At 36.1% G+C, this 26,861-nt stretch overlaps 1 protein-coding gene across 1 annotated transcript; it reads left to right on the forward strand.

Annotated features, from left to right (window-relative positions):
- Nucleotides 1-26,415, forward strand: LOC128860489 (uncharacterized). The gene is made up of 3 exons (XM_054098062.1): nucleotides 1-452; nucleotides 7,304-10,852; nucleotides 20,129-26,415. The coding sequence occupies exons 1-3, from the start codon at nucleotides 398-400 to the stop codon at nucleotides 21,244-21,246; spliced, it is 4,722 nt and encodes a 1,573-aa protein (XP_053954037.1). The 5' UTR covers nucleotides 1-397; the 3' UTR covers nucleotides 21,247-26,415.
- Nucleotides 26,416-26,861: the final 446 nt, after the last annotated feature.

Below are 26,861 nucleotides of genomic sequence, written 5' to 3' on the forward strand. Positions count from 1 at the left end.
AATGCTAACAACAATCAACTTACCTATCGATTGGCACCACTTGTACATCGTGCAACAACACCTTAAAGATATGTAATATACTATTAACATCATATATGTATATGTACGTTATTCGATTGAGCGCGCAAATTTTTAAAATCAAACTATGTATGAATGAAAATTTTCCTTATGTCAAAGAACACTTCGACTTGTTAGACAATTTTAAACACAAATAACTGTCAAAAACTTCAGCGACTGATAAGTTTAATTTGTATACCTAAAAGTTAACGATAAACATTAGTTTTAATAATTTGAATTTCGCAATATTTTTCTTCCTTTTATAAAAAATATAATAACTTAAAATTAACAAAAAAAAAACACATACATATATGTAAACCTACGACTAACATTGCATTGTATGCGAGCAGTTCACGACTTCGCATTGCATTGCACAACTATTCATCGTACGCATGGTAAATACTTAGATCTTAATTAATGTACTACTTATAAATACATACATACATATACTCGTATGTAAATTACATCATTACTATCTTTCACACACATTTGTTTATATACATACATACCATATTCTCAAAGCTTCTAATTGCAAATCAAATCAAATCGAATCAAAATGTATATGTACAATTAGTAGTGTGGCATGTTGCGATTGTGCATCTGGTGGGTTCCAATGACTCCCTATAAAATACTTATGGTGATCTTTACGAAACGCTTTGAGAATGAAGCATTCACTTTGTACCTGTATGAAATACAAAATCGTTAAGACCTTATCGCATTGCTGCATTGTGAAAAGGCTTAAAGTCGGAAAAAGTTCCTAGCATTCAGGTGTTGGACAATAATAATACATTTAAATATTAAATATTGGTTTATGAAATATCTAGCTACTGCGGAAACTTACCTGTCAATTAGTCAGATTTCTGGTATTTTTCTATAGTATAACTACACAAATATAAACAGTAGTTTGCTTAAGTTTTTAGTTGCATTAGCATGACGTTGGACTTGAGTAGAAATACGGCGCGTACCTTTTCTACCCATACGCGTTGATGTTTACTAGGCTTTTATTAATCGAGTTAGTTATATGATAGATATAAAAGATGTAGATATAGGCATATGCATATAAATACGTATAACAAAATATTTTGAATGATAAGAAGCGTTTAAGCCATGTTTGTCAGTTCGTTCGTCCGCGCAGTTGTTAATTGAGATATCGCAACAAGATTTGTTAGCCTTGCCCAAAAATAGGTTGGTATTGATTATTGATTCAATTTCGTAAATATCCAGTGCATACCGTAGCCTAACAAAATATCTGCAAACAGCACGTAAAATGTACATAACACCTTTTTCTCCACTAACACACAACGGTTTGACTTTGGTTTAACGAAATTGAATCGAATATTAAAGAGCGTTAGAGAAATTATTGAAAACTTTTCATCGAAAAACCCTAAAGAAAGCGATTTTTTGACAGATTTAGTTTATAAATGGTATGAAACGCACGGTATATTTTAAAATATTAGAAAAAAAATGTTTTAATATATGCTTATTGGACTGATTTTTCAGCTAATTAACAATTTATCTTTTATTACAGTACCTGTCATTTACATTAAGGCTTTAGAAAAATACAAAAATTTTGTTTAAAACAAAAATCCATACATTTTGCTTTAAAAAATATCCCAATTTATTTGCACAGAAAACTGGCCCATGCACTACATCAACAAAGAAAAATATTTTGCTCGTTTACTGAAGGATATAATATTAAAGAATAAATTAAAAAGAGTATAATAAAGAACAAACTAAAATAATATAATAAATGATAATAAAGAATATAACAAAATAATAAAGAATATAACAAAATAATATTATATAAGAAATAAACACTTAAAGTACAAAAAATGTTAATCTTATCTTTAAAATATCTCGAAAAAAGACTGGATGGATGAAAAATAAGTGGCAACTAAAATTTTTTTTACGAAATAAATTAAAACGTCACTGAAATAACAAATTTTAATTAACAAATTAGATTTAAGCATAAAATAAAATAATAATAAAAAATAAGAATTTTCGCGTACACTTCTGTTACGTGTTTGGCCGAACGCCTCCTCCTATGTGTGGCGTGCGTCTTAATGTTGTCCACAAATGGAGAGACCTACAGTTTTAAGCCGACTCCAAACGGCATATCTTTATTACTAGCTTTTAGTTTCGAGGGATTTAGGATATGTATATAAAAGAATTACAAACCATAATTTCATAGAAAATATTTTTTTATTAATAACCATAATATTACAATACCCGGCATCCGTTGCTATGCCTCGTTGAATAAAATCAAAACAACCAATCAGAAAAATATCAAGCAAAATTATTTTTATTAATTTTCTATCTCAAACCGTTTTTTGAACTTTGCATTTGGGTCATAGTTGAACAGCTTATGCATTATGAACATACATGTACGTGAAATTATTTTTCAAACAAAATTTAAATATTTTATGTAGCTTATAAATTGTTTCGTACAAAATTTATTTTATTGACAATACACGAGAGTTATCGATACCGATAACTATAATGTGACAGCGGAGAGTGGCACACTGACAATGAAACACAGTTGACATTAAATTTTGGCAATTCATCATGAATCGTTTAACGCCAGAACAACGCTTCCAAATTGTGGAAATTTCTTTTGAAAAGATCTAAAAGTAAAACTGTTCGCGCTGCCGTAGCCGAATGGGTTGGTGCGTGATTACCATTCGGAATTCACAGAGAGGTCGTTGGTTCGAATCTCGGTGAAAGCAAAATTAATAAAAACATTTTTCTAATAGCGGTCGCCCCTCGGCAGGCAATGGCACACCTCCGAGTGTATTTCTGCCATGAAAAAGCTCCTCATAAAAATATCTGCCGTTCGGAGTCGGCTTGAAACTGTAGGTCCCTCCATTTGTGAAACAACATCAAGACGCACACCACAAATAGGAGGAGGAGCTCGGCCAAACACCTAACAGAAGTGTACGCGCCAATTATTTATTTTTTTTTATTTTTTTTAAACTGTTCGCGTAGTTCATGGAATACTGGCGCCATCATCGGTCCTTATTTCATTCGAAATGAGGAAGGAGATGCCGTTAAGGTGAATGCGAGCGCTATTGAGCCATGCTAACTAAATTTTTGTTTCATGAATTAATTAATCAGCTAAACATCGATGACATTTGGTTCGAAAAAGAATGCGCAACTTGCCGTACAGCGCGTTTTGTTCTCAAGCCCTTAAAAAACACCCATTATGTATAGTGTACTAAATAATTAATGCAATAAGCGGATAGTTAAAACACTGAAAAACTTTAGACTGAGTGAAAATGAAACCCTTATTTTAAGTACCATTAAAAAATAGTGATAGTGCAGTTTAGTGGAAGTGCAAAATGCCCAACCCAGTAAAAATTGAAAAATAAGTTATATCTGTGTACTTTTGACAGAACTACTTATGTGACCTTAAGAGGTTTTGCTTTGAGGTCAATAAATTCCGATTTGTCATAACATTTTTTGTAAATATTATTAAGTTTTTATTAAAAAATTTTATTAGTTAGCTATAAATTGCTATTGGTTAAATATTTAGAGAAAAGCAAGCATTTAATGCTCGGAAGAAGAAAAGTGCTAAGTCGACTTAAGACGTTTTATCAAAAGTACACAGGAAATTCAAAAATAGTTTCCCTGCATATGGAAATAATTCATTGGTGAACCTTTTTCCATGCATAAAAAAAAAACTTTTTTTAATAAAACGGAAAAATAGGTGCCTTATATTGGCTGTATCAAATTGTCTTGCATTTGTTGCTTATAAATAATTTTAGGGCCCACGTTTTTCGAATCACGTCCTGACAGTTGTTGTTGTTGTTGTTGTTGCAGCAGTGGAATTTCTTAGCTCTTTTTCCAGCATTCCAGTCTTATTTCGTTTGTTTCAACGCGCCTTGGTTTTCAAAGAACTAAGTTCTAGCCATTTATTACAAGAGGCCAGCGACTTGACGTCGCTCATAAAAAATAGTGGTCGAAATTAGTGAAATCCCATGTCCTAAGCGGCCAAGTGATGGACTCCTTTATTAAGTTCTTGCTAATAAAGCGATGTTTTTGTTGAGCTTTATAGCATGCCATACTGTCCTGCTTCATCCATTTTGCACGCAAAAGATTAATATTGATGTGGCTACAGTCTTGTGAGGGCCTCGAGAGTTTTATGAGTATTGGTTTTCATTCCAAATACAACAATTTGGCTTATTAACTCACCCATCGAATCAGCAACGAGCTTTACCGTTAAATATGATTTCACAGTAAAAGTCAGGTTCAACTTCAGGTCGATCGAACGTTCAGCATATTCACCGATACACCCAACTACGGCTCCAATTCATACACAAACGGGTTAATGCATGGCTATGAATAAAGTTTGTTCCTCAAATTTTCTACGTAAGGGACGGGCAGAGAGAGGCCGTGTGGTTGAGAACGATATTGAATAGTCAAATTCGTGTCCTCAGTCAAGCTCACTTCACTTCACCAAACGCGGTATGAAATCGTATGGAATGACTGATAGATGTCCCCAAGAGTGAAGGAAGGATAAATGGATCGGACCGCTAGTGAAGTGCTTGGAACGTGTGCTAGGAAATATATTTTTACGATTTGTTGAACGATGGAATTTGTGTACTTTGATAGTTGGTCTGAAAATGGTCCCTTTCAAAAGTTCTATGTGCTCCAAAAAACTTGTTAGATTTTTTTTCTGAGAGGTTAGTTAAATAACTTATTTTTTAAGTTCCATAAATATGCGTACATGTTACTATAAATACCATATAAATACGAATTATTAAAAAAATTAAGAATGCTCAAAAAATGTAAACGGGGGAAATTTCAAAACCTTCAATATTGGAAATTCAAATCTGTGTTAAGTAATTTTGTGCTCAAATTAGGGAATGAAGCCAAGCGACGCAGTAAGATAACAAAATAAGGTGTTACTCTCTGCAATTGATTTTCTTTTATTTCTATCGCATAGCTGGCGTCAAGTTTACGTGATCAAAATACTAGATGCGCTACTCACTTTACAAACATATTTTCCCCTATTTTAAAATGCTAAGCAGATATATTTAGTATTGAAAACACTTAAAGAAAATGTGTGTAGAAATAAGCCGAAAGGGTCATTGTACTGCTGAATACAAATGATTGGAGTTGATTCTCAGAAAAGTGTGAAAATCAATGTGAACATGAGCACCTAGCAGATCAACCAGTGATTGAATTTCGTGCAGGAAGTTTTAAAAGTAAAAATGCGGGCGTCCCCTAAGTAAAAAATTGTATAGGAATTGAGCTAACAAAGCCGTTAAATATGGCTGTGAAAGTCTCTTATGCTGTCATATGCTTTGAGTTCATCAGCAGAATAGTCAACCAAAGTGCTACAAAAATGTTTTGATGACTACAGTTTGGTGATCTTCTCGCCATGTTGGAAGAAATACATTTTTGCTACTAACAAGATTTGTGTCAAGCCGTCCAGAAAACATAGTATAGAATATTCAATATCAGTCAGTCCTTAATAAGCAGTAATAACGAAAAGATTAAAAACGCACATTTTGAAAAAAAAGGGAATGAAATTTAAAGAGCGTGAATACATGGCTTCGCGTAAGGCAGTTCTACTAGGACCCACCTTCATGGTGAGCGTAACAGGCACGGCAGTTCTTATCTGAAACAAATAAACGAAGACTTTTTTAATGTGATAAATAATCTACAGATTCATGTAGACGTTTTATTGAAAGAAAATTACGCAAGTCATAAAAATTTTAATTTATTTAAAAATTAAATTTATTTTAAATTTTAAAACCTATTTATTAAATTTTTTTTGCAAAAAAATTAATTGCGAATTTAAAAAAAAAATTTAATTGGTCAATCTAAAACTACTGTGCTAGGCAATTTAGAATATACTTCAGAAAATAATCTGATGATCGATAGCTAGTGCATTTTAATTGTAATAAATTTTAGTATTTTTAGTTATATTACTAGTAAGTAAATAATTAAATAAATATTTAAGAACATGAGTGGGAATTTTTAAGTTAATCAGTTGAAAACTGTTATCATACCCATCGTTTTAAAAAAATGTGGTATCTAGAAAAATGCAAAAAAAAAAAAAATATAAAAATTCTGCGTTGCCTTCAAATAATCAAATTCTCTAATATATATTGGTTTACAAATAATTAATGATTTATTTTTATCCAAGAACCAGATTATCCAAATGCTATGTAAAATTGCTCGCTGAGTCCAAAAATTCATTTTTTTTTATAAAAATTAATTTTAAGTAAAAATGAAGCAGGATTAGAATATAATAGAATATCAAAAATTTAACTGCCTTTAATATAAATTATGAGGTGTTTTGATCGCTTAACGTGCTCTCCAGATACGATGTGCCTTTTTTCTTTATTCCAAAATCGTTATTTGGCGATATCTCAAAAAATACATGCCAGAAAAAGAATTATGTGGATTTTCGGACGCAGTGGTCGATTTTACGTACATAGGAATTGGCTTGGTTTTTACGGAAATTTAGGTATTTTTATCAAAAACAACGTACGATATTCTTAAGAATAGGTACTTTAAAATTAATAGATATAAATCGACTTTTGAAAATTTCAATGTGGTCCTTATGCCTTTTACCTCTTTATGGCTGTTGCTTTACACTTTTATAAAAAAGGCAATTAATTATTTACTGTTAAAAGCTTTATGATACAATGAAAGTATGCCTATAATTTTGATCGTACGTTGATTGTACATTAATTTGCCTGTGCAAATTTAAAATAAAAGGTTTTCTGTACTATTATAATTATTTTTTTTACTTTTTTTTAAATAAAATTTAAGTGCAAACTAAAAGAGGTTTATCATTTGCAAATTAGTTACTGCTATACATACTTTTTAATGTTTTTATTTTAACTAAAATTAAAATCACTTTATCTAGTGCAATTATTTGTAGCTTAAGAAAAACTGTATGGCATAATTCACAACAAAAAAAAAAATCCTAATAATCCGTGCGTTTCGTATCCTATATTTTATAGCGTTTTTGAACCAAATAAAATGCTCGATTGACAAAACCATTAGCTAGAATATTTAAAAATATACACGAATTTTGCATTTCTTGTCCGACTAATAACTGTGCATATATATTTTGAGTATCAAATTTTGCAAATCACCTACTAACTTTAGTAACATCTCTTTGAATCTTTGAATTACCAAACTTATTCAATTTCTTCTATGGCCGAGAGATTATCAAAATACACTAATTATTTATATTATTGTTCCATATTTCCTTCCCCCAATTTAGAGCATATCAACGCAATTGCAACGCTGTTTAGCAGTTATAAAATCACGAAACCTTCACTAGTCAAAAGTGCCCCCACCCACAATAGTAGCAGTAGCACTACCCTAGAAAACAGCAACACAGCAGAAAAGCCTACGCACAATTCGCGCAAAAAATCTACAATGTTGGAGCCACGTAGAAGCGCCTCAATGTCTCCACATTCTGTTTCTAGTTCACGTAACCATTCAATTTCACCGACCAGTCTGCGTGAAAATAGTCCGATTATCACAGACGCTGAAGTAGCAGCTGATCCTAAATTGAATATGAAATGTGCAGTCGTGTTGCAGGAAAATGAGGAAGTTCTTAAATACAAAAAACAAGAGATTGCCTTCATCAACGATTTGTTGGAGAAGCAGAGAGAAATGCAGCGACAACGCGCTCTGAAACGACAAGAACTTCAGAATATTTTAAAGAAAAAATGTGATGAGGGCAAACGTTTGATGGCGGAAATTACCGAAATCAAAAGGCAACGAGCTGAGGCGCAAGAGAAGAGTTTACTAGCACAGCAGAAACAACAACAATCGACTAATATTTCAAATCGTAAACGTGTGCTTGTGAGGGATAGAAAAATAAAACTTAAAGCGAAAACAAAAACAACAACACGGTCTGCAACACCCACACGCATGGTGGGTGGGCAAGGTGATGCTAAGACGACTGAAAATGAAATAGATAAAACCGTCGCCGAAGCAATGCAAGCGGCGAAAGGGGACTCGTTGGAAGCAGCTAATGCCAAATCATTAATTGATGCCGCGGCGATAACTGATATATCAGGTGAAAAATTGGTAACTACAACACAAATGCCAGCAGAAATTGGAAATGACTTAGCCGAAGTAATACCGCAATCGCCAAAAAAACGCGCTCAGTCACCCAGCAACGTTTCGGAAATAGAATCGCCCACTGCTAGTAGCAGCATTAAAACGCAGGTTATGGATATAGAGAGTAAAGCATTACAAAGTACTGGTGACTTTGCTGCGATTGACGTTGAGGAAGCTCCAAAAGCGAACCCCGTACCTATGAAAAAGTCGGCTAATAAAACAAGTTTGTCTGAAAAACCGAAATTACCCATAGTAAAAGGAAAGTTGACACCAGCAACGCATACAGGGTGTGTGAGATCAATGACACCCGTGCGAAGTGTGGTGGAAGCGCCTGCAACTAAAACTACAGTTTCGTCTACACAAACCCTCTCGGACATCGAACCGACTCGTCAACATGCGCTACTGAAATCTTCACTTTCGTTTTCTTTGCCCAAATCCTCTAGATCGCATTTATTGCGAGCACCATCATTATCACCATCCATATTCATGCCCCGAAATCGTATTGATGTGCGCCAGAGTATGAGAGATCATTCTAGCAATACAGATTTCTCGTCAAGCACCAAGTCGTGGTTTCTACATGCATCAGCACGAACGTTTACTAAAACGCTAAAGGTGCGTCTGAAGCGTTTACAGCATTTAAATATGAGATCTTCTCCGTCAGCTGAGAATAATGACAATAATAAATCAGAAAGGCCAGCGTCAACCATACCTGTCTTCTCTAATAAAAGCGTTACAAATGCAGTACAACTGGAGGACGCCATTAAACGCATTGAAGAGCCAAAACTTTCGATTTTAGAACTTTCCCCTAGTAAAACTGAACGCGTTCAAAAGTTGAAGCAACGACTGAAATCGCAATTGCTAGAGATGGATGAAAAATACGGTGCCACTGTTACAAAGGTTATTGAAAATGTACTTATAAATGCATCTAGGGAAGAAACGCCGAATCCTCCTTCGTCAACGGCCGAGATACGTGCCAAGAAGGCGGTACGTCGCAAGGCACAACGGAAACAAACACAACATAGTAAAAAGTTAAAATTGTCAGGCAAGGCGACTAGCGAACATAAAGAAAATAATAGGCAACTCGATATCACGAGTAGTAAATCCGATGATAAAAAGGCTAATGAGGACGCAGGCAAGATAGAGACAGAAAATGGGGCGCAATGTGATAGCGATAGAATTGAAATCGATAATACAACAGCTAACAAAATGGCAGAAAATGAACGCAAAGATACAGATATCAGTGCTAAACCATGTATTGCGCTAAACAAAAACTCTGAGGAAGAGGATACAAACTGTCGACAAGAAAATTGTGCGAAGGAGCAGGAAGCTCCAGAGAAGCCAGCGAAGCAGGACCGGCATGAACTAGTTGATGAAGTAGCTATAAGTATTTGCAAAGAAACCAGTGCAGAAGTTGCAATGGACATTGGTGATAATACCAATACAGTTGATGAGAAGCTCATTCACGATGGTACCACGGCAGTTGATGAAAAGCTCAGAAATAAGCTGGCGCACGGTGCGATAGTTACGCAAGTTGTGGACGTGACTCCTGGCAGGCATGTAAAGGATAGTCTGTTGGGTGAAATATTGGTAGTCAAAGCTACATCCAAATCAGCAGTGTCGAATAACATTGAGGTGTCGAAAATCGAAAGTAAGAGAAGTAATGCCCAAACAGCTGATGCTGAAGAGCTGAGCGTTGAAGAGCGTTGTTCTACACCACCTTCTCCAGACTTGCCGTGCATAAAGCCAAGCTCGACACTGCCTGAGGATGCCATTAAACAAGCACCTACAGGAATATCCAATGAAATGGCTGCTGCTGATACGAGTCTTGCCATGTTAGCAAATACAACGGCAAAACCACAAACAACATCCAATATAACCTCCAAAGAATTGCAAAATGAAAACAGTGAATCTCTCATAGCGACAGGCGTAATATTGTCAAAGATATCGTCATGCGATTCAATTTCATCTAACCTCGAAATTGTACCCGATCCACCGACTTCGATTGGTTTACAAAACGATTCGCATTCGCGTTCGATAAAGCCAATTGGTGACAACACAAGTGAAAATGCAAGGCCAACAGTAGCTGAAAATCATGAAAACCGCAACGAATTCGTCCGCTTGCAAGTTAGCACATCTTCCCTGTGTGGTGATGAAGAATCCAGTAGTGATTGTTTGTTGTCGCATTTATCAAAACAAGTACGAAAAATGTCCGATTTAGATAGTATTGTTGATGCAAGCACCGTGCATGTGATTAAGGATGCCACAATGACACTGATGAGTTTCGAAGCCACGCCAACGTTGCCAACTTACTTGCTTAATGGCGAAAGTCGCGATGTGCCCACGCCGCCTGCCATATCAACACCGGCGCCGACACCTCTACCGATTCTCACCACTGAGTTGATATCGGACACCGAGCAACAAAAGCATACAGCAACACCGACATCAGCATTGCTCGAACCAGCTAAAAGTGAATTGACACTAACGCCGGCGCAGGAACCTAAGGAAAACAAACCAGATCGATTGCAGAAGTCGGATTTCCAAACGAGTACAACCACCAGTTTAGAAAATGAACCCGAACAAGTGCCAGAAAAGAATATACCAACAGTCGCGCTACCCATGCTGGTTGAACAGGAACTAGAGAAGCTCAGTGGAAAGCCTCTACTTGAAAATACAATAAATTCAACGGCGCCGGGGAGTGGTAAGTTTTGTTATTTTACGACAGTTAAATTTATTTGTGAATTCATGATTTATCAAGAACGAGCTAGATATGATAATATGAATATGAAAGCTCATTTTTGAGTTTAGTTTAAAAACTCGCACAGGCGCTTTTAAAATAAATTCGGTTGTGATTCGTCTCTATCGTTAGTTTGGTATCATAAAAGGGATACACAAATAAAAAGATATCTAGGTAAATATAAGAGAAATGTCTATCAAGGAATGAGACTTATGCCCGAATTCTGTAAGCAGTCTCCAGTCACTAATTGAGACTTTTCGTGGCGAAATTTGATTTTGAGACTAGTTGCAATTCAGTAAGCAATCTCACGTCATTAGTCTCAAAAAAAAGTCATTAATTAGTGATCTACTTCTGAGCAGCTCAGAAAAATATGGAAGAGTAATTAATTATTTTATATATTGTATATTGCAAAAAAAGCGCGAAAATGAAGCGAAGTAATATGTTTTGGGAAAAAATTTCTTAAGAACACGAATAATTGTGTATTTATTGACGTTTTAGAAATATGCGTAGACGGGTTCCGGCAAGTTTACGCAGCACGGAAGACCCATTCCTTCTGGAAGAAGACGTTTTCAGGAGGTTTTTTAGATTCCCGAAATCCTTTTGCTGGGAACTTATTCAAGATCTCAAACCACTTGACAAGTTTGAGCGGAATCCCCAGCTCGTTCATTTCAACGAAATGTATATAGAGATGCAATTCAACATTTATCGATTACACAGGTCTGCAAAAAAATGGGTTCGGAATGTTCTATAAAAGTGTAGTGTCATTTCCGAAGTAATTTTTTGCGTAGAATACGAATCCGGGGTTTAAATTGCTCTATCACGTCAGGACTTTGAGATATCCTAACATAAAAGTGCAAAAAACGCTGTTTTTGCCCATTTTTGAGGTTATGGAGCTACGAAGATTTTCTTCTTCTTAATTGGCGCTATAACCGCTTACGCGATTTTGGCCGAGTTTAGCAAAGCGCGCCAGTCGTTTCTTTCTCGTGCTAACCGGCGCCAGTTGGACACACCAAGTGAAGCCAAGTCCTTCTCCACCTGATCTTTCCAACGCAGAGGAGGCCGCCCTCTTCCTCTGCTACCACCAGCTGGTACCGCATCGAATACTTTCAAAGCCGGAGCGTTTGTATCCATTCGGACGACATGACCCAGCCAACGTAGCCGCTGGATCTTTATTCGCTGCGCTATGTCTATGTCGTCGTAAAGCTCATACAGCTCATCGTTCCATCGTCTGCGGTATTCGCCATTGCCAACGTGCAAAGGTCCAAAAATCTTACGCAGAATCTTTCTCTCGAACACCCCAAGCGTCGCTTCATCGGATGTTGTCATCGTCCAAGCTTCTGCGCCATACGTTAGGACGGGCATGATGAGAGTCTTGTAGAGTGTTAGTTTTGTTCGTCGAGAGAGGACTTTACTGCTCAGTTGCCTACTTAGTCCAAAGTAGCACTTGTTGGCAAGAGAGATTCTACGTTGGATTTCAAGGCTGACATTGTTATCGGTGTTAATGCTGGTTCCTAAATAGACGAAGTCTTTTACAACCTCGAAATTATAACTGTCTACAGTGACGTGAGTGCCGATACGCGAGAGCGCCGACTGTTTGTTTGAAGACAGGAGGTACTTCGTTTTGTCCTCGTTCACCACCAGACCCATTCGCTTTGCCTCTTTATCCAGTTTGGAGAAGGCAGAACTAACAGCGCGGTTGTTAAGGCCGATGATGTCAATATCATCGGCATACGCCAACAATTGTACGCTCTTATAAAATATTGTGCCTGAGCGATTAAGTTCTGCGGCTCGTACGATGCTCTCCAACATCAGGTTAAAGAAGTCACACGACAGCGAGTCACCCTGTCTGAAACCTCGTTTGGTATCAAACGGCTCGGAGAGGTCCTTCCCAATTCTGACGGCGCTGCTGGTGTTGAGCAACGTCATCTTACATAGCCGTATTAGTTTTGCGGGGATACCAAATTCAGACATCGCGGCTTACAGGTAACTCCTTTCCGTACTGTCGAATGCAGCTTTGAAGTCGACGAAAAGATGGTGTGTGTCGATTCTCCTTTCATGGGTCTTTTCCAAGATTTGGCGTATTGAGAATATTTGGTCGATGGTAGACTTTCCAGGTCTGAAGCCACACTGATAAGGTCCAATCAGTTGGTTGACGGTGGGCTTCAGCCTTTCACACAATACGCTCGCTAGAACCTTATAGGCGATATTTAGAAGACTAATCCCGCGGTAATTGGCACAAATTGCAGGATCGCCCTTCTTATGGATTGGGCAGAGCACACTTAAATTCCAATCGGCAGGCATGCTTTCATCCGACCATATTTTGCATAGAAGCTGATGCATGCACCTTACCAGCTCCTCGCCGCCATGTTTGAATAGCTCAGCCGGCAGTCCGTCGGCGCCCGCGGCTTTGTTGTTCTTTAGCCGCGTTATCGCTATTCTCACCTCGTCATGATCGGGTAGCGGAACGACAATTCCGTCGTCAACGATTGGGGTATCGGGATCTTCACTTTCTCGGTGACATGCGCAGCTGTCACTGTTTAATAAGTTCGAGAAGTGTTCCCTCCATAATTTAAGATTGCTCTGTACGTCAGTCACCAGTTCGCCGTCTTTGTTCTTACAGGAAAACGCCCCGGTCTTAAAACCTTCTGTAAGCCGCCGAACTTTCTGGTAGAATTTTCGGGCGTTGTTCCTGTTGGCCAGCATCTCAAGCTCTTCGCACTCACGTATTTCGGCCTCTCGTTTCTTCTTTCGGATAATACGTCTCTCTTCCTTTTTCAGCTCTCTGTAGCGATCCCACATGGCTCGCGTTGCGCCCGATCGCAGCGTGGCTCTATAGGCGGCATCCTTTCTTTCTGCGGCAGCATGACATTCCTCGTCGTACCAATTGTTTTTTCGGGCTCGCCGGAAACCGATTTCTTCTTCTTTTAAATGCCGTTGAGTTTGCTCAAATATCTTAATTTTTCACTGAGATATCGCATTTTGAAGTCCCTTGCTTGTGAATTTTTCGATATTCGATTCCGGATTCGGATTCTACGCAAAAAATTACTTCGAAAATGACCCTACACTTTCCTAGAACGAAACGTTGTTGACCTGTGTTATTAATTTTGTTTGTCTCAATTGAATTGTTGATAAACCGATTCAGGTAAAAGGTTTATAAAACAGAAATTAAAAACGTTATTTTGTATGAGCCTAGTAATATTCATATTCCTTAGGTTTTTGATAAAGAATTTCGCTTGATAAATTAGTTTAAAAAATTCCATTACATATGGAATCGATAAGTGAATTTTTGCTCAACTTTTTGACTATCTCTAGCCGATACGTGCCATCAGCTGACTTCTCTATTTATTATTACCATGATATTTGGTGAAATTCTTGTGACTATCCCTTACTGAATAGCAAACTCGTCTCAAGTCACAAAAATAGTCACTAATTTATAATCTCAATTTTAGTGAATTGAGATGAGATTCGCTTACAGAATTCGGGCATTAGGCTGCTGAAGAGGAAGTACTCATAGGCTAAACGCCAGTGACTGCGAGCAGTTTGACGCGAAACCTTCTCTATGGAATGGAAGACGTCCTGCTCCCGTAAACGAATCACCATAGCCATTACCCTCGTTCATATTAGATTTGTTGTTTTTTGCTTCGTCAGGAGAAATGTTAAGTGTAGCAATATAGCAAGGCAGTACATCGGGTTATTCCCGATTAGTTATCGAAAAGTTTTTAGTCCCCAGTTTTTTATTAGCTGCAACTTGTACCGTGCCTTATAGTAGTTTCCTAACGTGAAATCTGCAAGATCTGTAAGATTACAAAACGTGACACATAAAATAAGTAATTACTAGGGATTAATGAGTGATGAATTTAGAGGTATTGAATTTTAAATTGAAATAAAACAATGAACATTCAAATTGATTGGACAATCTTTATTGTTTTTGTGTATAACCATTCATTACATTTATTTTTCAAAGATAATCCCTTAGCCGTAAATCGGTCATCCGCTGGAAGACATAGGTCGGTATCTCATGAATAACTTTTGCAATGTTGACTTTCAATACCTCAATTGAAACTGGTTTATCCACAAAGCATTTAGGCTTTACATACCCCCACAAATAAAAGTCCAAAGGTGTGATATCACACAATCTTGGTAGCCAATCCACTGGTTCGAGACGAGAGATAAATTGCTCATCGAGACGACGACGCAGTAAATCTATTGTTTCATGGGCTGTATGGCAAGTAGTGCCGTCTTGTAGGAAGAGATCGCGGGCTTCAATTTCCGGCATTAAAAAGTCTTTTATCATGGCGCGATAGCGTTCGCCAACCACTTACATTGGCGCCAGCCTCGTCTTTGGAGAAATATGGAGCAATGATTCCTCTAGTCCATAGGCCGCACTAAACGGTTGTTTTCAATGGGCGTAATGGCTGTGCTTAAATGGCTTCGGTTGCTCTTCAGCCATAATACGGCAATTTTATCTTATTCACGTAACCATTAAGCCAAAAATGGGTCTCATCTCTGAACTCCATAAATTGGCCTGACCGTGCGATGAACACTTTTCATAGAACGTCGATTTTCGTAATACAATTATACGATTTGTAAACGTTGTTGAGAGGCGTAAGTCTTTCCATGATGAGATGTCAATGAATACTGAAAAAAATTATGTATTTTGTTCGACAATAGTCACGCGTGATTTGATTAAACAACCCCTATTGGGAAAAGTACCTCTAATCTGATCACCCTTTAGGTTCATTCGATTTAAAAACAACTTCCGGGAAACGACACGGCTGGCCACGTGGATTTTTCGATACGGACAATATTTCGGGAAGAAGAGTTTTTATCTTAACCGAAGGTGTGTCTTCAAATAGGTACACTCATCCCATAAGTACGGCCATTTCCGATGTATAATCTATATATATAAATGTGAAAATCTGTCCCTATGTTCGCTTATAACTCGAGAATGGCTGAACGGATTTATCTTATCTTGGTCTTGAATTATTCGCGGAGGTCTAGGGAAGGTTTAAAAGGTGAGAAAAATTCGAATAATTGCCGGGAAAATGGTCAAAACGTGGACCCGGGTAACCTTCGGATGTGTATATACAATATGGGTATCAAATGAAAGCTGTTGGTGAATGCTTTAGTTCAGAGTATTTTTCATGCCGCTCCGTGACTAGGGTCTCGAGATAGAGACCAACACGTGGACCCTAGAATGTGTTTGTACAATATGAATATCAAATTGAAGCTGTTGGTGAATGCTTTAGTACAGAGTATTTTTCATGTCGCTCCGAGACTGGGGTCTCGAGATATAGGTCAAAACGTGGGCCCGGGTAACCTTCGGATGTGTATATACAATATGGGTATCAAATGGAAGCTGTTGGTGAATGCTTTAGTTCAGAGTATTTTTCATGCGGCTCCGTGACTAGGGTCCCGAGATAGAGACCAACACGTGGACCCTAGAATGTATTTGTACAATATGGATATCAATTGGAAGCTGTTGGTGAATGCTTTAGTACAGAGTATTTCTCATGCCGCTCCGTGACTGGGGTCTCGAGATATAGGTCAAAACGTGGACCCGGGTAACCTTCGGATGTGTATATACAATATGGGTATCAAATGGAAGCTGTTGGTGAATGCTTTAGTTCAGAGTATTTTTCATGCCGCTCCGTGACTAGGGTCTCGAGATAGAGACCAAAACGTGGACCCTAGAATGTGTTTGTACAATATGAATATCAAATTGAAGCTGTTGGTGAATGCTTTAGTACAGAGTATTTTTCATGCCGCTCCGAGACTGGGGTCTCGAGATATAGGTCAAAACGTGGGCCCGGGTAACCTTTGGTTGTGGATGTGCAATATGGGCATCAAATGAAAGCTGTTGGTGAATGCTTTAGTTCAGAGTATTTTTCATGCGGCTCCGTGACTAGGGTCCCGAGATAGAGACCAACACGTGGACCCTAGAATGTGTTTGTACAATATGAATATCAAATTGAAGCTGTTGGTGAATGCTTTAGTACAGAGTATTTTTCATGCCGCTCCGTGACAGGGGTCTCGAGATATAGGTCAAAACGTGGACCCGGGTAACCTTCGGATGTGTATATACAATATGGGTATCAAATGGAAGCTGTTGGTGAATGCTTTAGTTCAGAGTATTTTTCATGCCGCTCCGTGACTAGGGTCCCGAGATAGAGACCAACACGTGGACCCTAGAATGTGTTTGTACAATATGGATATCAATTGAAAGCTGTTGGTGAATGCTTTAGTACAGAGTATTTCTCATGCCGCTCCGTGACTGGGGTCTCGAGATATAGGTCAAAACGTGGGCCCGGGTAACCTTTGGTTGTGGATGTGCAATATGGGCATCAAATGAAAGCTGTCGATAAGTGCTTTAATGTGGGGTAATTTTCATACCTATTGATGACTAGGGTCTCGAAATATATGCCAAAACGTGGACCCGCCGTGTCTTTAAACCGAATTAAACCAAACTTACACACATTGTTAAGTAGGTATTGAAGATGGTTTCTGTATAGTTTGAATACCTATTGGTAGATAGAGTCTCGAGATATAGGTCAAAACGTGGACCCGGGTAACCTTCGGACGTATATGTACAATATGGGTAGCAAATGGAAGCTGTTGATGATTTCTATAGTATAGAGTATTTTTCATACCGTTCCGTGACTAGGGCCTCGAGATAGAGACCAAAACGTGGAGCCTAGAATGTGTTTGTACAATATGGATATCAAATGGAAGCTGTTAGTGAATGCTTTAGTTCACAATATTTTTCATGCCGCTCCGTGACTAGGGCCTCGAGATAGAGACCAAAACGTGGAGCCTAGAATGTGTTTGTACAATATGGATATCAAATTGAAGCTGTTGGTGAATGTTTAGTACAGAGTATTTCTCATGGCGCTCCGTGACTGGGGTCTCGAGATATAGGTCAAAACGTGGACCCGGGTAACCTTCGGATGTGTATATACAATATGGGTATCAAATGGAAGCTGTTGGTGAATGCTTTAGTTCAGAGTATTTTTCATGCCGCTCCGTGACTAGGGTCCCGAGATAGAGACCAACACGTGGACCCTAGAATGTGTTTGTACAATATGGATATCAATTGAAAGCTGTTGGTGAATGCTTTAGTACAGAGTATTTCTCATGCCGCTCCGTGACTGGGGTCTCGAGATATAGGTCAAAACGTGGGCCCGGGTAACCTTTGGTTGTGGATGTGCAATATGGGCATCAAATGAAAGCTGTCGATAAGTGCTTTAATGTGGGGTAATTTTCATACCTATTGATGACTGGGGTCTCGAAATATATGCCAAAACGTGGACCCGCCGTGTCTTTAAACCGAATTAAACCAAACTTACACACATTGTTAAGTAGGTATTGAAGATGGTTTCTGTATAGTTTGAATACCTATTAGTAGATAGAGTCTCGAGATATAGGTCAAAACGTGGACCCGGGTAACCTTCGGACGTATATGTACAATATGGGTAGCAAATGGAAGCTGTTGATGATTTCTATAGTATAGAGTATTTTTCATACCGTTCCGTGACTAGGGCCTCGAGATAGAGACCAAAACGTGGAGCCTAGAATGTGTTTGTACAATATGGATATCAAATGGAAGCTGTTAGTGAATGCTTTAGTTCACAATATTTTTCATGCCGCTCCGTGACTAGGGCCTCGAGATAGAGACCAAAACGTGGAGCCTAGAATGTGTTTGTACAATATGGATATCAAATTAAAGCTGTTGGTGAATGTTTAGTTCAGAGTATTTTCCATGCCGCCCCGTGACTAGGGCCTCGAGATAGAGACCAACACGTGGACCCTAGAATGTGTTTGTACAATATGGATATCAATTGGAAGCTGTTGGTGAATGCTTTAGTTCAGAGTATTTTTCATGCGGCTCCGTGACTAGGGCCTCGAGATAGAGACCAACACTTGGACCCTAGAATGTGTTTGTACAATATGGATATCAATTGGAAGCTGTTGGTGAATGCTTTAGTTCAGAGTATTTTTCATGCCGCTCCGTGACTAGGGCCTCGAGATAGAGACCAACACGTGGACCCTAGAATGTGTTTGTACAATATGGATATCAATTCGAAGCTGTTGGTGAATGCTTTAGTACAGAGTATTTTTCATGCCGCTCCGTGACTAGGGTCTCGAGAGATAGGTCAAAACATGGACCCGGGTAACCTTCGGATGTGTATGTACAATATGGGTATCAAATGGAAGCTGTTGGTGAAAGCTTTAGTACAGAGTAGTTTTCATGCCGCTCCGTGTCTAGGGCCTCGAGATAGAGACCAACACGTGGACCTTAGAATGTGTATGTACAATATGGGTATCAAATGGAAGCTGTTGGTGAAAGCTTTAGTACAGAGTAGTTTTCATGCCGCTCCGTGACTAGGGCCTCGAGATAGAGACCAACACGTGGACCTTAGAATGTGTTTGTACAATATGGATATCAATTGGAAGCTGTTGGTGAATGCTTTAGTGCAGTGTATTTTTCATGCCGCTCCGTGACTAGGGTCTCGAGATATAGGTCAAAACGTGGACCCGGGTAACCTTCGGATGTGTATATACAATATGGGTATCAAATGGAAGCTGTTGGTGAATGCTTTAGTTCAGAGTATTTTTCATGCCGCTCCGTGACTAGGGTCTCGAGATAGAGACCAAAACATGGAGCCTAGAATGTGTTTGTACAATATGGATATCAAATTGAAGCTGTTGGTGAATGCTTTAGTTCAGAGTATTTTTCATGCCGCTCCGTGACAGGGGTCTCGAGATATAGGTCAAAACGTGGACTCAGGTAACCTTCGGATGTGTATGTTCAATATGGGTATCAAATGGAAGCTGTTGGTGAATGCTTTAGTTCAGAGTATTTTTCATGCCGCTCCGTGACTAGGGTCTCGAGATAGAGACCAAAACGTGGTATTGAATAAATAAATAAATAGTATGAGAATAAAGAAATAAATAATATGAAAACCATATCTTTTCTGTTCTAAACCATATCTATTCTATTTTAGTGTGCCCAGCGAAGCGGGCCGGGTTTGCTAGTATTGTATATTTTTAAAATTGTATTAAATTTCGTAAATTGTTCTACCGTTAGTATTAAAAAATACGTTAATAGTTTATATTATCTTTTTTGTTATTCTGCATAGAGTGGGAATGTACTTACTCGCTTCGTTTTCCTCTCTGCTTTTTTTTTCTACCAACGGAAACTATACTTTAACTAAAAAATTGTATTCCCATTACTCATAGCAATATCGACTTCCGATCATGAAGTATCTTCAACACAAGAGCTCGTCTACATACCGTCTACAAAGCGTTCCAATTCGAATACCCTCAACAATTCATTAGATGTGGCAACACCCACACTCGTCGAAGAGACCGCGATGGTTGTACAAAATAGTCAAATCGATACGACACATCACTTGCCAGAAAATTCATACTATATGCGCCGACGAGCACGCAAGTTTTCGGATGAATTCACACTACGCGAGAATAAGGGCGACAATACCGTCACAAAGGTGGCTCTGAAACAACGACGTAAGACCTTCTCTTCCGAATCGAGTTTGCACGTACAATTTGCACCGAATACATTATTTACCACAAATGAAAATACCCTTATAAGTAGTAGAGCTACAACTAGCGGTTCAACTAGTAGCGGCTTGAAAAGTGGTGGTGGAGGTAGTGGTGGCAGCTCCCCGTCTACCACCACTGAGCCAGTGACCAAACACACCCACCAAACACGACGCCGCAATCATATACAAAAGCCACGCAATAAGACACAATCGCCGTCAACTGGTCGTAGTCGAGGAGGTGGCGGTGTTAGTGAATTAAATAGTACTTTTGTTTATGGTTGCAGTCGGCTACAGACGTCTAAAAGTAATATGGCAGATTCGGAACGTTGTGTAGTGTTACCAGCGAGCGCTGTTGTGCCACCGGTTAACTTAGGCAACATTTCACGCGCCTATACAAAGAAAACTTTGTCACAAATTAAGGTGTTTGTGCCACCAGAAGGCGAAATGTGTTTAGAGAATGAGGGGTCCGAAAAGAGTGTAATTAGGAAAACATCAAAAATCTCTGGAACTGAAGCTACTACAACAAGTAGGCGTGGTCGACCACGGGGTTCTTTAAATAAAAATTCGAAGAAACCAAAGCTAAGTGAATCGGCTGAAAAAACAAAAGCGAATAAAACTGCTGTAAATTCATCAAAAGGTAAGACGACAACGGCACGCACCACAAATAAGCGTTCTAATAAAAACGAACGTGAACAATTGGTGAATTCGGCGAAGCCACTACCAGCGCCTACTACTGCAAAAGCGCCAGCGCGTACGAAGAATGCGGATCGTGCGTCTAACCGTAGACGGAAATAACAGAATAAATCAAAGATGGTGTCGCCTTGGGAGTCTGATAGTAGCGAAAATTGCGCTGATCATGTTGTTCAACGAAGTGCCATGTCACACTCCTGGCCATTGCTGGCCGCTGGAAATGAACGTCTGCAAACACTGCGCCCACGTCCAACGGAACAACTAAAGCGAATGGTCGTGTCTGAAGAAATATTACAGACTGATGAAGAGAATGAGGAAGTCGAAAAAAATAAAAATCTCAAAATTGTTCAAATTACTGAAAATGTGGGTACGAAGTGGCAATTCAAAATGCAACCGATTGTTTTGGTACAACGCATTAGCTGAAGAAAGTGAAATTAATAGGCAGTTAGTTGAATAATTAGTTAAGTCACGTTTGAGTTCAAGCTCGTAATGTAGAAGTTTATTTAGGACGTGTCTATCTCAAAAATGCTTTAGCGCGTACTTTCGTTTATATTTATTTAGTTATAAGTTGAAGAATGTAAAACCTACTGCCAAAAGAAGAATAAACATACACACCTTATATAATGCAACGGCCATACATATATATACACTTAAAATAAACGAGTACACATTAAAATTGGTAATTAAAAGAGAGAGGAAAATAAAGAACAGTCGAATATGCAAAGCTGGCTTAATTTTCTCTGCAAACAGATTATATGAAAATTTAATTGATTGATCAAAACCAAGTAATCGTGTATTGTTTATGGAGAATAAGAACTGTAGCGTTGTACAGACACAAGACAATTCTATTTGTGCATGCGCAACGTAGTAGCGGAATTTTAAAAATTTATAAAGATTATTTTATTGATAGTTGAAGATTTTGAGCAAAGGTAAAAAAGAAAAAAGTCTGTATTGCTTGAAAATGAATTGTGAAATAGTAAGAATTTTTGATAGAAATAATAGCAGCACGCATTCATGGGCATTTGCTAGTTAGTAGGGGCTATTGCAAGAATATGTCCAGACAGGCGAATGAAAGGCTTTATATTTGAATGAGAGATGCCAACGGGAAAATTTATTTTTGTTTTAGTTGGATTGAAAACTTTTGCAAATACGGTAATAATAGGTTCACATATTAGTAGATTATCTACTTTTTCGTGCTTAACTCCCAATCCGTAATTAAAATTGAATGACTACAACTGACCCTATATACAATTTATTCCTGTAATAAACAGGGGATGCGTACCTTTCTACTTTATGTTTGCCTAGTAAGTGCGTAGACACTTCGAGTTGACATTCAGCTATGGAAGTAGTTCTTTGTTTTTAATTAACTTATTTTATTTAAAAAAGAATTAAAAAAAATCGAATAAAAAATTTTATAACTATAAAAAATACTTAAAAATTAAATAAAAGTTAAAAAATTACAAAAAATGGAAATAATTTTTTTTTTTTTTTAATTTTATTTGAATTTTTTGTTTTTCACTTTTTCAATCCTTTTTATTTTTATTTTTTAGTTTTTTTTTTACAATATAATTTTTTTTTTAAATTTATTTAATTTTTTTTTAATTGGTACATTTTTTTGTATTTTTTTTTTAATTTTAAATTTATATTCGATTTTTGTTTTATTTTCTTATGCATCTTCTTCGCTTGAATTAAAAAGTTGAGTTTATTATTATTTAAAAAGTTAAATAAAATAAAACTTGGCAAAATGTCGCACTGCTATTATTGTGATCGCCTTTGTGCATGCAGGTATGCATGTTGGAGCTCGTTAATTCAGGGCTTACACTATACGACACATGGATTGGAAGGGTTTCATAGAGCGTGAAACTTAAGATTTTTATTTTTTTTTACTTATTTTTGCTCAAATATTGATTTGTGGCCGCTAATTGAGCTTTAATTTCGCATTTCGGTTGTATAACAAATTTTTTGAATTTACTTATTGCCGTTACCAATGTATGTTTATAATTCTTTTATTATTAGTTCCTCATATGCTTATCATATATTTAACTGATTGTGAGTTACGACACGACTGCTCATTTTTTCGCTCCAAAAATAATTTTTGTTTTGTTATATTAATTGTTTTCTGTCAACATATGTACACTTTCTCGTCACTAAAAACGCGTTTATTAACACGCTAAACTATCTAAACGCACATCACTCGCTTACCAACTGTATATAAGCTTACTATGCCCCATAGCGCTCGAATTCTGCTTTCAATTAAATTAAATTCAATTGTAAGGAAATTTAAATAAAAAATATATATATATTTTTTGATAAGAGAAAAACGCATTCAAATGTGAATGTTTCTCATCAATTGTTTCGCAGGTTTATTTTTTAAACACGAATTTCTTATGTCATAAAACTTAAGACTTAAATTAAAATTGATGCATCTCCAATTAATGTAAGAAATTCATGAATTATGTAGGGAAACGTATCGATGCGTAAATATCTATGTTAAATATGTATGCGTTGTGTGTACAACTTCGTTAAATGTGGCAGCTAAAAATTTTGAATCTATATAAAGAATAGCAGAGCAAAACTTTTGCTTGGCAAGAGAACATATTTACATATGCCCGTATGTATGTGTGTGAAACAATAGCAGTAATGACAGAAATGTTGATGTTAAAACTGTACTAAAAAGTAAATGCAATTAAAAATATGAACAAAAATTATGTATATGCGAGAAAAAAGTATATTTATGTACGTACATGTATGTACACTTGATTAGTAGTGTCGGATTTTTGTGGTACAAATCGAGAATATATATAATTAATATATAGCAAAAACTTTGAATAAAAAGACTAACGACGAATAATACCATTAGTTTATATTACAAAATTATGCAAAGGCAGCAGTTAAATTATCTAATTTAGATGTATACTGTGAGCTTCAGAAAAAAAATTATTGATTAAAAAATTGTAATATTGTAGTAAAATTTAATTAAGAAATCTAAATATAAGTCGTTGAGTCCCACTTGATGAATCTACAATATAATTCCTTAAAAAACCATATAAAAACGGAAACCAGTTTATTAAAAAAAAAAAAAAATTAAATTAAAAAATATTAAATAAAATATAAATATAATTAATTTAGCATGTAGTTATAAAGATAATAATAAATACAATAATAAATATATAATGATGTATTGCGTTTATCATATCGTTGTAGATGAGCAGTTACGATTTCAAATAGTTTTTAAGCAACAGGCAAGCGTGCAAGTTTTAATCTTACAATAAAATACATATACACACACATACATATACATGTATATTATTTACGTAATTACTTATAAAAACATAGCGTTTAGACGTAATTTTGACTAGCTACATATGTATGCATATATTTTACAGAGATTCTTATTTTGAAATGTTATTTTTTTACTTCTTTTTTTTATTGTACTAAAACAAGCCAAGCCACCTACCCCACAAATTATAAATTAAGGTTTGTTCACTTGAATTCTGTTGCATTGTTCGAGTTGTTCTAAGAAAATAACTAAACAATCCAATATTTGTTATTTATTATTAAATTTGCTCAATTATAAATACAAATTATGAATAAAAAAAGACTTTATTATTGCTGGGACCGAAAATGTAATATAAACGAAAACTAAAATCTAAATAACTTAAATTAAACTAAATAAAAAAACGAATTGTGAATTAATAGTATTACACTGTAAACAAAACGCTTGCAATTAATTTTCAGATGTCAAAACATGTTTCATTAATTACTGATTTTTTGAAATCAAATATTAACTTAGCATACCACCTAATAGAAATGTATCCAAAAAAATAGCAAACAAAAAAAAAACAAGAATTGCAGAGATTAAACAAATAAAATAAATTACAAAAAATATCGCCCATTTTAAAAAATGGGTAAAAAACATAAAAATATTCGTCATCGACCTAACATGTAATGAAAAGCATCACATATTTTCTAGTGAGGTGACAAAATCGTAATAGTAATGTAAAAACACAAAAAACAAAAAAACGCACGCATTAAAAACAAAAGCAAAAACAAAATATGCCAAATGTTTCCACGACAGTCGGGGCTATGCCACCGAAATGACCGTATTCCTATACGGCCAAAGGCTGTCACACCCGCACCATACGCCAATATTTTTTGAGAAATTTTTGGTGCTGTTACAACAACACAATTACCAAATGATTTATTTTAAAGAAGAAAAAGAGTAATAAAATGATTTATTCAAGCTGAAAGTAAACGTACACACACAAATACTTAAAAGTGCAAGAAAAAATATAATTCATACGACAAATAATAAAATGTGCATGTTTTTTTTTTGCGAATTAAAAAACAAACTTAATTATGCTTACTATAATTTTTTTCATAACTCCATACATCATTTGCATTTTTAATGCAAATTTTAAATTTAGTACTATAAAAAAAAATAATAATCTATAAATAAAGTATCGGTCAAAGGTAGTAATAAAGTTATATTTTTGTATATTTTTACTTTGTCAACGATTTCCTTAATTTTACTATTTTTAGTAACAGAATTGAGCTGCACATACCCATATACCTTAAATCATGTTGCAAACGATTTGCAACGACGTACGTAACCAAGTTCTTTTGATTTGTATATTTGTATCAATCGAAGAAGCTGCATTAAAAAAGCCTAAGAATAAAAATTTTGTTAAATATAATTTTATTAGCACCATGAATTCTATGGTTAATTGTAAACCAATCACTTCCATTTGCATCATGCATTACTTACGTAAATAAAAAATTAAAAAAATTAAAAAAAAATTGTGTATACTTCGAGTTTTGTTTCACATTTATATTTGTATTTTTTTCACATTTATCCCGCATAAATACCAATGCCTTACAAAATATTGTAGCGTTTATAATAATTATTCAGCAAATATTTAGCAAACAATAAATAAGTGCATTTTTAATACATTATTATTAATATGTATGTATACTTATGGTAATTAGTAATGTAAAGGAAATTATTTTATCAAAGAATTGCGAATATTATTCATATGCCAACATTTATTTTTTTGAATACGTTTAGTACGCTTTATGAGAAAGTACACATACATACATACCTTATATACCTTATTGTACTACATTTTATTTTTTTACAAACGTAAGAACTTATTTTCGTTTATCGTTATTTATTGTGATAATTTCTAAATTTAAAGTGAAATACTTGCATTATAATACAAATTACAATTATTGGAAATATAAACTATCCAGTGAATTTTAAACAAATTTTAATCACATCTATTTGATTTGTTATTTTGAAAGCTGAGCAGCAAAACTGACAAGGGTAGGTACGAAGGTATGAAAATAAGATCAAACGCAACTTTCAAAAATACAAGATTTTTTGAACTTCAATACACTTTATTCCAACGATATTCCAATTTATGAATTCCATCCGAGAAGTGAGAATCCGAAAGGGCTGCAAAATACGCTTCCACAGCTGTTATGATCTCATCATTTGATTAAAAACGCTATCCACGCATGCATTTTTTTAGGTCTGGAAACAGGCGGAAGTAGCTAGGGGTCAAATCTGCTGAATACGGTGGATGATCCAACAATTCGATTTTTAATTCATGGATTTTAACCATTGTCAAAATGGTCTTGTAATAATAAATTTTTGAAAAATATTTTTTTCCTTTAGCAAACTGTGTCTCTTCAATTTTCCAGTTTTTTCTTTCAGC

The sequence above is a fragment of the Anastrepha ludens genome, chromosome 4 (genome assembly GCF_028408465.1).
Source record: "Anastrepha ludens isolate Willacy chromosome 4, idAnaLude1.1, whole genome shotgun sequence".
Classification (NCBI taxonomy): Eukaryota; Metazoa; Arthropoda; class Insecta; order Diptera; family Tephritidae; genus Anastrepha; species Anastrepha ludens.